Genomic DNA, 12,377 nt, shown 5'->3' with positions numbered 1-12,377 from the left:
ATCTCTCTATAAACAATTGTCTGACAAGTTTCCAGAGAAAGCGGTTTCTTTTTGGCCATTTTTTGAAGACAAAATTGAACTTTGTAAATGCCAGTGTACTAGATACTGCAGCAAATAAAAGAAAGATTTTTTTTAGCTTAATTAAACAGCACAGTTGTTTTCAGCTGTGCGTAAAATAATGAGTGCTTTCTCTCGTACCAAATTAGGACATTATCATAAATATTTAAGGATGAGGTAACACAGTGTGCTGTTAGTATACTGGAGTAATGGCTGCTGAATATTAAGTTTTGCAATCATATGTAAAGACTGAATTAAAGAAGTTATTTTGAACAGTAATAGTAATTTGTAACATTATCAATATCTTGGCTGTATTTGATCAATTTAATGCATAGCGAATAAAATATCAGTTTCTTTCAAAAACATAATCCCTCAGTGATTCCAAACTTTCGAACAGTAGTGGAAATGACATTTATGTACACGTTTACTACTTCGGACCTCTACAAAGCATTGCATTAGTTGACATATCGGGCCTGCCTTCCTCCTCCTGGGGACACTTGACCCAATGAAGCTGTGAGTTTCCCACTTCTACTGGAAGGCCTAAACCATCCCTTCGGCAGGAGGGTGAGCCTCACAGTTGATCACTGTTAAATGCAAAACCATTGGGCAAAGCCCCTTAGTACCAGTGAAGGGATATCTTAATTCTCCAGCATACAATGACATTGCAAATAATTGTGCACTTCCACATTTGTGGCAACATTTTGGGGAAGGCCCTTTTCTGTTCAGCATGACAGTGCCCCCACGCACAAAGCAAGGTCCATAAAGAAATGGCTTGCTGAGTTTGGTGGGAAAGAACTTGATTGGCCTGCACAGAGCCCTGACCTCTATGAGATGAGATGCTCAACAAGCACATAAGGGTGTGGTGTTCAGGTGTCCACATACTTTTGGAAACGCAATGTATGTTTCACTTCCTGAAGACAAGACTGAAGGAAAAATGCCCCAGAAACAAATAGAAGCTAAAGATGGCTACAGTACAGGCCTGGCAGAGCATCACCATGGAAGATACAGAGCTTCTGGTGATGTCTCAGAGTCACTAACTTCAGGCTATCATTGAATGCAAAGGATTTGCAACCAAGTATTAGATATGATCTTATTTCAAATTATGTTCATTTGTCCAATTACTTTAGTTCCCCTAAAATGGGAGGGCTACATATATACAGCAAAGGGCTTTAATTCCTATACAGATCACCAAATATGGGTGTAAATACCCTCAAAGAAAAGTCAGCATTTTAACGTCATATTTTGTTCTTTTATTTCAAATACAATGGGCTGGAGTACAAAGTCAAAACAACAACAAATTTTGTCACTGTCCCAATACTTTTGCCTTTGACTATATTTAATACTTCTCTGAAGACGTGGTTGCATATGTGGGGATATGGCATACCCAAGTGCACTGTGGTGTTAACCCTTGTGTTCAGTTTCGGTCAAATTTCGGTCAAATTGGTTTTAAACTTATACTAAAAGAGGAAAGACACTTTGGTGACTAAACCTGTGTAAGTTCTCTTTTTGGTTTTCTATGTGTTGTTTCTTGGCTTTGTCTTTTTGCCTATGATTTCTTTGAATATAATAAGTTGGATGAAGAATGATTAACATCAGTGCAAAACCAATATCAGTACTCTTGTGCATGAAAACGTTGTTTCATTTGAATTCATTATAGTGGATATTTATATACTGTAAATCACATCTTTATCTCAAATGAATGACACTCATTGATAAATGTGATCTAGCAGAGGTAAATGGCAACAATAATCCATATATATTGTTTGGAATTGAGATGAAGATGATGCATATATATATGTATATATATAGAGAGAGAATTTTAATGTAGATTTTATTTTTGTATTGCTTTAAAATTGCAATAATGTCCAGGGCATATTTGATCCAGACTAGCAGTTTCACAGGTGCTAATTAGTAAACAGAACCCAATGGTTAATTAGGTACACTGAATTGTCCAAGAGGTAATTTCTACGGCAGATGCGCTATAGTTAATTGATTTCTTCAACAATTAGTCCATTTTCTCTTTGCCTAGGAGGTTGAAGCTCCCCCTCCTCCAGAAGTCAAAGATGAGAGAGGGAAAGGGGAGTGAGTTCATTCTGCATAATGAAAATATAAACATGACGTCATCAAAAAGAGGCGGCGCTTAGAGCTGTACTCGCGCTATACCCATTCATACAGCGGTCAGCAACCTGTGAGGGGGTCCTTTTTGTAGTCCAGCAAAATTTTAATATAAAACACAAATTAAAACCCTCTGTCCTTGGTGAATAGACATATACAGGAAGAGACCTGGTAAGTTCGCCACGGCTGCACCAAATGGGTTTAATTTTCAGGAAAATAGCGGTTACTAGACACTGCCTAGTAAATAAACATGGCTGCTGCGTGGGTGCTGCGCAGCGATGAGAGCCGGCGGAAGCGCAGCCGATGTAACGCTGTAGCCGAGTAGCATCGTATAGGGAACTGTGTCCTAACTTAACCTTTATGAAGTTGTCAGAAGCGAATAGCTTTACATGTTCGTGATGTGTACGATATCGTTATGAACTAGCTTACACGATCAGCGATGCAGAAGGCGGTGTTTATGAACTACGCAATAGGGAAGTTTGTAAGGTGTACAGATGTTTATGATGTATTTTGACTGGTTAATACGACAGACCATTCACGTGGAGCTTAACACATATAGCTAGGCTACTATCTGACCCTTGCATTCAGGTCTTTGTGTACTGTGGTGGACTTTTCAAGAGAAGGGGCTTGTGGTATACTCATACGTTGGTATTACTCACCATATAACGTAAACACTATTGTGTTTCGTTTTGTGTTCTCATTCGACAGAGCAGACTCGATCTAGTCTTCACAGTCAGTGCATTGTGAAAGGTGTGACAACGGCCGCCTGCGAAGGTCACCCAGGTCCTTGTTCTCGTTTTTGTGAAATGAGTAATTTATGGTAACTTTGGCTATCTTTATTATAAATTCGTATGCATTTGCTCAGGTATCTCCAACTGTTAAATTAATAACCACAGCCAGCCAGCACCATGTTGCTCTTTCAGTATAGCTATTGGATTTATTGAAGGTCAGTACTAGGTCTATAAACACTCAACACGTAGCTGTGTTTACATGTTCAACCAGGGAGTGCTGGGATCACGGCACTGTTCTATCAGATAATGCAAAGGCAGTTATCACTATTTCATGTTTTGCATTTGTAGTCTTATCTAATGCCGTTACGAATTAATGCCAGCTCACCCAGGCATTAAAGCAAAACGCCGCTGACCCCATTTCGTTTTCGAGCCCGTAGATGTACACGCGTAGATGTATATAAGCATACTGAATATCACGTGTGACTTCGTTGATGTAGTTTCATCGTCTATAACGTTACACGTGCCGGTTGGTTAATCTCCAAAGGGATTTATGATAACTGGCTTCGTTATGTACTGTGAGATATTTCGCATATTTGGTGTTTAGTTTCATGTACTGTGAATCACTGCCATGTACTTCATTGCGTATTCCAAACGCTAAATGGATGCGTCTGATTCTTTTTTTTTTAAGCGTAAGTAGAGATTTTCCCTGCCTTGTAATTTTATGCAGCCCTGCCTCTATCGTGTTGCCGCGTAGCACGTTTTTTTCTACTGCGACCTTTCCCCTAGTTTCCAGTGGCGCTGGGCTAGTCATGTGATCGCGGGAGTGCTGGGGGATGGGAGTAAGTTCAGAAATGGGACTGAACTGAAATGCGGACGCAGGTAGCGCGTGGTTGCGCGTCCTTCACGTAACTCCGCAAATTATAGTCTTGATCACTCATAACTGCCCTTGCCGCGACATGATCTGTAGACGCAATGTCGGCTGCACCTCAACAGTCGTCAACTCCATTATCTTTATTATTTAATAGTATGTAGTATGTAGCCTGCTGGCTATGTGTCTTAACCGTACGTCCGTGGTTTGGTGTGGATGCGGATTTAATTTATGATGCGTAACTATATCTTTGTGTCTGTGTCAGGCCAAATGCACTTTCACCAGTTTTGACAAGCACGTTGTTTATTTAGGTTTCCCCCGTGTCATGCGGTTATGCACCAACTGTATAGAGTTCCCCTTTGAGGAAATGCGCATAACGATCTTTTTCATTACATTTTTTATTGCATTGCGCATACATATCATTGTATATTTCTGGAAATGTCAAATATACATTTAAAAATGAACAAGAGAATAAACGGTATGGAATGCACTGACTCCCCAACCCAGTACAAGTTGCTGTGTGGCGTAAGACTGGTTTGTGGTCTGGTCAGACCTGGTTGGTCAGCCGTGGTAAATAGAAGCAAGTCAGAACAGCCATGCTTTGATGGATCTCTGTAGCTACATTTAACCCGTTGAAGAGTAGATTTTTTTTCTTTTCTTTTAAATTCTATGTCAGTATTCTGGAACTCCCATTGCACTCGGTTACTGGAACATTCTAATCACACATTTAGGTTCTTACATCTTAAAGGGTGTGTCTAACAAATTTGTTCATTACATTGCTGTATTTACTGGTGCAGTAATATGCATTAGATTGTTATGTTCCCAAATAAGTGTTTTATGTTATGATGTGTGTCAGTGTGTGTGGGGGGTGGGGAGTCTTAGTAATCTGAGCAGGCTACATTGCAGAACTATCATTACTGAACATTGGGCAAGTGTTTGACCATTGTCCCACTGTTTGCCCTTCAGCTATTTCCTGTCCACCTGTCTGACCTGTTTAGAACCAGACCGTTGTACATGCATCAGGGAGTGGAGTCCAACATCAGCAGATCCACTTGTTTGAAGTTGAGCTGAAAACTGCTACGGCTTCTAGTGGCATAGCACCGTTGCTATAGTGACTGAGGAGCATTCTTACGAAAGTCCGCCACCGTTAGCTTTACAACGTTACATTCGAAAAAAAAAAAGTGCGTAATTTGCCTGTTTAAAACGTGTGTGCTGTTCTGGTAGGAAAAGGCAGGGTTAATCTCTGTTTTTGCTGGCCAGCATGCTAAAGGTTGTCCTGAGGTAAAGGGCTGGCAGATTTTCAAACAAGGCCTGCCTCATTTGCCCTTAAGGTCGCGCAGCCAGAAGGTCATTGGCTTACATTGTTTATGAACTCACTGGCCTGTATGGCACACGCTTACTGCACAAAGAAATTCCCCAAGAGGCCACAGTTTGCCCTGGCATTAATAACATATTAACTTTCTTCCTTTCTTCCTCCTAATTTCTGACTCTGAATCTTGATGCCCTTAAAGCAGTCAGTCTGCGCAAACTTGCGCAAATCAAACGCAACTTTGCCAAGTCATTTCTTTTGTCGTAACGCAGCCATTCATGACTCTTGCCAGGAGTTCCTTTTGCCCTGCGCATGGTGTCCGTTCAGATAAAACCACAGTGTTCATCAGTGATGATGCTCATTTGGACGCGTTTCACGGATTACAGAGGGAATGAAGTTTAATTATTAAATCGCAGCTGTAGCAGTCAGCCAGGATGTGAATAAAACCGTCCAGCCCAGCCATTGACTTCCTTCACACCCAAATTCCCAGAATAAGATTATTTAAGATTAGATTAATCATTAGGTGTTTTTATTTCACAGTGAAACTATGGTGTATTCATGTGCAATGTGCAACACGGATGTAAGCTGTAGTCTCACTGAGACTGCCCCTGTCAGAGGGGTCAGTTAGAGTGAAGACTTTTTGGGCCTGCTGGAGAGTGTATCTCAGAATACCCTCAAAAAAAAGTGGGGATGAAGAGTTATAATTTTGGACACACAGATTATGGAATCGGTACAAATGTAAACTTTTAAGAACGAAAAAAAGAAAAACGTTTTTTAGAGAGAGCCTTTTGTTGATCACGTTTGCTTTTATGGCTTCATATTTCACAAATTTTTATTCTCGTTTCTTAAATCATTTTTAAATCATTCTGGTCATGGCTGTCTCTAAATCCTTTTTCTGTTTTATCATGTTTTATTTTTTATTGTGAAGCACTATACAATACATTGTATAAAAATGGCCAATGCATATTAATAATAATAATAATAATAATAATAATTAAAGCCGCAAGCGGCGTTGGAAGGGGTCCAAGCATTGGCAGCATCGCGCCCCCTATGGAGCGATTTTAAAATGGCTTTGTCCTCATGATCATATGCCTTCACCCAACATATCTACTGAATATCGTGATGATCGTATGAAATATCGATGACTTATGGCCAATTTTGTGCTAAGAGACGCTGTCGGATGACTTAGTTACGTTGCCATGGATGTGTCCTGGCCGCTTCCCGTCAAGGCCTTTACAATGTCGTAACACTTAGACGGCATGTCGTAACACTTCGATGGTCCGGCGTGTGTGCGTAGCTGCAGTGTTTCTGCGCCGCAACTATAAAAGGCGTCATACTAGTGTTGTCACGATACCAAAATTGTTACTTTGATACTGATACCAGGTTTAGTATTACGATGCTCAATACTGAAATGATACTTGAAATTTAAACGATGCTAAAGCGATACTCGGTACCTAACGATACTGAAATTACCTTAATAGATCAGAAACGTAATGTCCACAAGGGTTGACCTCATTTTCGAATTCATGGTTTATTAACAACCTGGTTCATTAACAACCTTTAAGTTGAAGCCTCTTCAACATATTAATATGCATAGGCCTATAGTGTTACAACACTGAACAATGGAGAAATATGTTAAATATATTTCTGAAATTGAACAGTTGTAAACTAAATAATCTTTAAAACAGGTCTTTCACCTTTAAATAGATTTAAAAACAGCATATTGTAATAACAATACCGCATCTATCTATAATAAAATATTTCCAAATTGGAACACCCATTGCTACTGAAGTGAACTGAATCAAAGCTTGCGCTGTATCAATGAAGAGAATGCACAAGCGCAGGTCACCTCACTTGGCAACCTTAGTTGCTACTGCCATCTAGCGAAGATTCTGACGAACTACACTTTTCATCCTCTAAATCAGTAATGCGGGAGACACATCTCCCTGGCTTTTACATTTGACGCAGAACTACCGAACTTCGGAAAATTCAAATACGAAACCGTTTTTTTTTTTTTTTTTTTAAGTACCGAGAAAGTGCTGAAGTTTTGGTATACCCTGCAACACTACCTCAGACACATATTCCAATCCATTGCTCAGCTTAGCAGAGAATGCACATTTCAGAGCGCCACAGAGACAGATAGAATAATAACACATGAATGCACATTTCAAATAATAAATACGACATTGAGAAAAAACGGAAGAAAGACTGAATATCAACTCGCGAATTGCGTGCTGCTCGCAAAGAAGCCTACCGTTTAATTTATTTATTTAGACATTGGCAGATGAGAAGAGTTTTAGTAACGCTGACCTATAAAACGCTATTCCAAAAGCAAAATCAGACATGTTATACATCGTTAGAAAGCTTATAATCTCACCTACTGAATAAATGAACTGTCAATCAAGCCAAATTGGACTAAGAAGAACGACAACGCCGTACGCAACAGGTGTGGTATTACGCACAGCTATTTTTGAAAAAATCCGACATTTCACAAACGGATTATCCAAGACAATATATGGCCACTCATTCGCAAAAGGGACATCTCTACGCGTAAAACCAATGGTAAGATTGTATATTTATTCAATGTTTAGTCCCAGATATTGACTGTAGAATGACGTGGTAATTTATTTAAAAAAAGTTAGTCTCGCTTATTTCGTCATTCAGTTAGAAGCGTTTTCACTGCTGTATTGGCATATTTTAGGGCTAATGTCGGGTTAATCGTGTTGCTACGGAATATTGCATTACATTACATTACAGGCATTTGGCAGACGCTGTTATCCAGAGCGACGTAGAACAAAATGTAAAACCATAACCAGGAACAAGTGTGTCGAAAACCCTAGAGGGCAGCAGCCTACCGTTCTAAGTGCAGGGAACAACCGTATGGTTCAACTTGGACCCTGTAGGTAAAACTGATTAACACTAATACAAACAAGAACAGCAACAACGCAGTCTATGAAAAAATTCAAGCAATAGTTAAGACGAGTTAAGACTAAGTCATCTACGAAACAACTACCTAGTTACAACCCTAAGCTTACAGTCAATTTAGAAATTAAATTGAGAATACGATTTCTCTCATCATAATGACGGATTTAAAGACTAAACGAACTCACTCGATATTGTCTTCAAATGGACCGTATTATTTATTTAGACATTGGCAGACTACAGCATAAATTGCGTCTTTTGTTTATATTCAATATTAGTAATTGCAGTGAGAAACTGCAGCTGTAGGTCGTTATGTTATGGTAGCAACGGAACGAAGCGGACTATGAGGCTACCGTCATTGTTTCATTATACCAGCGTGTTTTCGCGCGTTTGCACAGAAACTCAGAACCTATCAATAAAATGGTTTAGCTGTTTCTCAGCATAATGACGGATTTAAAGACTAAACGAACCCACCCGATATTGTCTTCAAACGGACCGTATTATTTATGTAGACATTGGCAGACTACAGCATAAATTGCGTCTTTTGTTTATATTCAATATTAGTAATTGCAGCGAGAAACTGCAGCTCTAGGTCGTTATGTGATGGTAGCAACGGAACGAAGCGGACAATATATGTATTAGGCTACCGTCATTGTTTCATTAGACCAGCGTGTTTTCGCGCGTTTGCACAGAAACTCAAAAACTACCAATAAAATGGTTTAGCTTTTTCTCAGCATAATGACAGATTTAAAGACTTAACGAACTCACCCGATACTGTCTTCAAATGGATCCATGCCAAAGAAAAGTAATTATTCGTCCTCTCAGAAAGGTTTTACTGAAAAACTTTGGGTAGCCTATCCTAGCATGCACGCTAGGTGGCACTGTCAGACCGTGCTTTCACTGCTAAAAACTAGACCTACGGTGTCGGATTACTTGCGTCGCCATGGTTGTCGCTTGCCGTAAAGAAGTTTACTCGATGTCGTAATCGTTTAGATTTGGAGCTCCAGCTTTTCCGCACCCCACCTAATGAAAAAGTCCAAATGGTGTGCAAACCATATGGCGGACATAGGTGCTCCCAATAGGAAAGTTGGAGAGCACATTCAGATGCATCAGTCGATGAAGTTTTGTGTTGATCAGACTTACGGTGTGGGAGTTATGGCCTTTTAAAGTATGACCCTCGTGTTATAGCGCCACCATCTGGCCGACATAGGTGATTTTTAGTGCCTGAGTAGTGGGGGGCCATAGGAACCCACCTGCCAAATTTGGTTGGTCTACAACTTATGGTTGCTGAGCCTCAGACATTTTAGCGGAGAAAACTGCCACGCCCCAACTAAAAAGTCTAAATGGCGGGCAAACAATATGGCGGACATAGGTGGGGCCAATGGCAAAGTTGTAGAGCACGTTCAGATACATATGTCGATGAAGTTTTGTGTTGATCTAACTTATGGTGTGGGAGTTATGGCCTTGTGCGCGTTACCCTTTGTTATAGCGCCACCATCTGCCTGACATACGTGATTTTTAGTGCCTGAGTAGTGGGAGACCATAGGAACCCACCTGCCAAATGTGGTTCCTCTAGGACGTATGGTTGCTGAGCCTCAGACACTTTTAGCGGAGAAAAATAATAATAAGAATAATAATCCTAACAGATACAATAGGGTTCCACCAGCTTCGCTGCTTGGACCCCTAATAATAATAATAATAATGTGTTTACATCAGCCTGCCCAGGGACAACAGATGGAAATTAGCGATCTAGCTAAATCTGGCACATTGTCCCTGTCAAATAAATAAATAAATAAAATAAATTATTATTATTATTATGACATAATCAGAAGTGACCATAAGAGTTGGTACTTGCGACAGTGGCCCGTCCTTTCTGTAAGAATGTTGGTTTTTCTGGGCTTCTGTAGGAATGTTGTAAGAGGCGCTGAGTCAGCAGAGCACATGACCCCTCCCTCCCTCCCTCTCTCTCCCCCTCCCTCCCTCCGTCCCTGCACACCAATCAGTCACCTGTTGGTAGAGTGAGGAGCTCTGTGACTTGCCTGCAGTTCCGTCCGTTTGTTCAGCAGTAACGCTAGCATCTCTCCAGCCCAGTGAAAGGCAGTGCTCAGGACTGTAGTCCTCAGGACTGCGCTAACGCTAACACTAGCGTCTCTCCAGCCCAGTGAAAGGCAGTGCTCAGGACTGTAGTCCTCAGGACTGCGCTAACGCTAACACTAGCGTCTCTCCAGCCCAGTGAAAGGCAGTGCTCAGGACTGTAGTCCTCAGGACTGCGCTAACGCTAACACTAGCGTCTCTCCAGCCCAGTGAAAGGCAGTGCTCAGGACTGTAGTCCTCAGGACTGCGCTAACGCTAACACTAGCGTCTCTCCACAGTGACCCCACACAGCCAGCATGGCAGAAGCGCATCAGGCAGTGGCCTTTCAGTTCACCGTCACTCCCGATGGCATCGACCTGCAGCTCTGCCACGAGGCCCTGCGCCAGGTCTACCTGTCCGGCCTGCACTCCTGGAAGAAGAGGTTCATCCGCTTCAAGGTGACCCCTCCTGACCCCTGACCCCTGAACTCTGAACCCTGAACCGCATTCCTCGAGCCCTGACCCCCAGGCCTCCGCATCTGACCCCTGAACACTGAACCGCATTCCCCAAACCCTTGACCCCTGACCCATAGCCCCCTAACCACTGTTTTGGCTCCCTCTCCGTTAGAGAGATTATTAACATATGCTCAGTGTAATGCCGAGACAAACCACTTTTAGCATTTGGTCAAATGTGGACTGTTGTGATTATTGTAATTTCCTGTGATATTGATTGAATTTAATATGCCCTTTATTTGTGCTGAAGACGGTACCGATAGAGAGCACTGTGTTAGTCAGTACCTGTGGTGAATATAACGCGCTGTGCTTTCCGTGCGTCTCTGCAGAATGGGATCATGACTGGGGTGTACCCGGGCAGTCCGACGGGGCTGTTTGTGGTGGTGGTGGGGTACATGTCTTCAACCAAATACGCCCTGATGGACCCCTCGCTGGGACTGACCGCCAAACTGGGGGCTCACGTCCCTATCAGGTAACGTCACACGCCCCCGCCCCCCATTGACCCGTGACCCTGACCCCTGACCCCTGACCGGTCATGTGGAATGTCAAACATCACCACTGCCGCCGTTATTTAACGTTATAAAACCAAAGTGCAGGAGCCCGGGGTGCGAGCCGGGGTTGCGAGGTGGGCGGAGCCTGGGTTGGGAGGTGGGGGTGGGAGCCGAGGTTGGGAGGTGGGGGTGGGAGCCGGGGTTGGGAGGTGGGGGCGGAGCCTGGGTTGGGAGGTGGGGGTGGGAGCCGAGGTTGGGAGGTGGGGGTGGGAGCCGGGTTGGGAGGTGGGGCGGAGCCTGGGTTGGGAGGTGGGGTGGGAGGTGGGGGTGGGAGCCGAGGTTGGGAGGTGGGGGTGGGAGCCGGGTTGGAGGTGAGGGTGGGAGCCGAGGGTTGGGAGGTGGGGTGGGAGCCGGGATCTGGGAGGTGGGGACTGGAGCCTGGGTTGGGAGGTGGGGGCTGGAGCCTGAGGTTGGGAGGTGGGGTGGGAGCCGAGGTTGGGAGTCCGGGGTTGGGGCGGGTTGGAGGTGGGGGGAGCCTGGGTTGGGAGGTGGGGGTGGGAGGTGGGGGTGGGAGCTGAGGTTGGGAGGTGGGGGTGGAGCCGGGGTTGGGAGGTGGGGTTGGGAGGTGGGGGCGGAGCCTGGGTCAAGAGGGTTTGTGGAGCAGGGCCGCCGCCAGCGATGTTTACGCTGCTCACCCAAGGTCACCGCTGACCAGGGGCTTATGGGATCACGGCCTTTCACACACTCACACGCGCACACACACACACACTCACACACGCACGCACGCACACACACACTGCAGAGGTGACATTCGCCCGCAGCTGAGGCATGGGCTGGATCTGCGCCAGGGCTTTCAGGGAAGTGTTTATTCAAATGGCCCCGCGTGTGTGTGTGTGGGGGTGTGTGTGCGTGTTTGTGGGGCTGTGTGTGTGTGTGTGTGGGAGTGTGTATGTGAGTGTGAGTGTGTGTGTATGTGCTTTGTTAGCCATGCCTGAGTGTGCTGACTGAACAGAGGGGCATTGTGGGATTCCTCTGCTGTAGGCAGCTGACCTCATTGGCTGGGAGGAAGCAGTCCTTAGAAGTGAGTGACCCTCGCTGACTGATGGAGTCAGTATGTGACTGACTGACTGATGCAAACGACTGTCTGACTGACTGGCTGAGTGGCTGTCTGATTGATTGACTGACAGGCCATCTCTGCTCACTCAGTCACTGGTTGAATGGCTGCTAGACTGACTCACTCATTGACTGTCTGAATGTTTGATTTACTGTCTGACTGAATCATTGACTGACTGATTGATT

General features: G+C 43.8%; 1 protein-coding gene across 6 annotated transcripts in view; it reads left to right on the top strand.

Annotated features, from left to right (window-relative positions):
* Nucleotides 1–12,377, top strand: part of cpt1ab (carnitine palmitoyltransferase 1Ab (liver)) — a 42,400-nt gene that overhangs the window by 5,783 nt on the left and 24,240 nt on the right. For 4 of the 6 annotated variants that reach the window (XR_010326241.1, XR_010326242.1, XM_064313070.1 and 1 more), the window contains exons 1-3: nt 2,185–2,343; nt 10,375–10,533; nt 10,917–11,059. Coding sequence is in view for 4 of the 6 variants with exons in the window: in XM_064313070.1 (XP_064169140.1) it covers nt 10,393–10,533; nt 10,917–11,059 (284 nt within the window). In the remaining 2 variants the exon portion in view is untranslated. Of the gene's footprint in view, nt 1–2,184; nt 2,344–10,374; nt 10,534–10,916; nt 11,060–12,377 lie in introns of those variants that run through there. The other 2 variants (XM_064313068.1, XM_064313069.1) reach the window with 1 other exon arrangement.

Source organism: Anguilla rostrata, chromosome 16 (genome assembly GCF_018555375.3).
Source record: "Anguilla rostrata isolate EN2019 chromosome 16, ASM1855537v3, whole genome shotgun sequence".
NCBI classification, from domain to species: Eukaryota; Metazoa; Chordata; class Actinopteri; order Anguilliformes; family Anguillidae; genus Anguilla; species Anguilla rostrata.
Note: the sequence above shows the minus strand (reverse complement) of the source record. Positions and strands in the feature narration are given on the sequence as shown.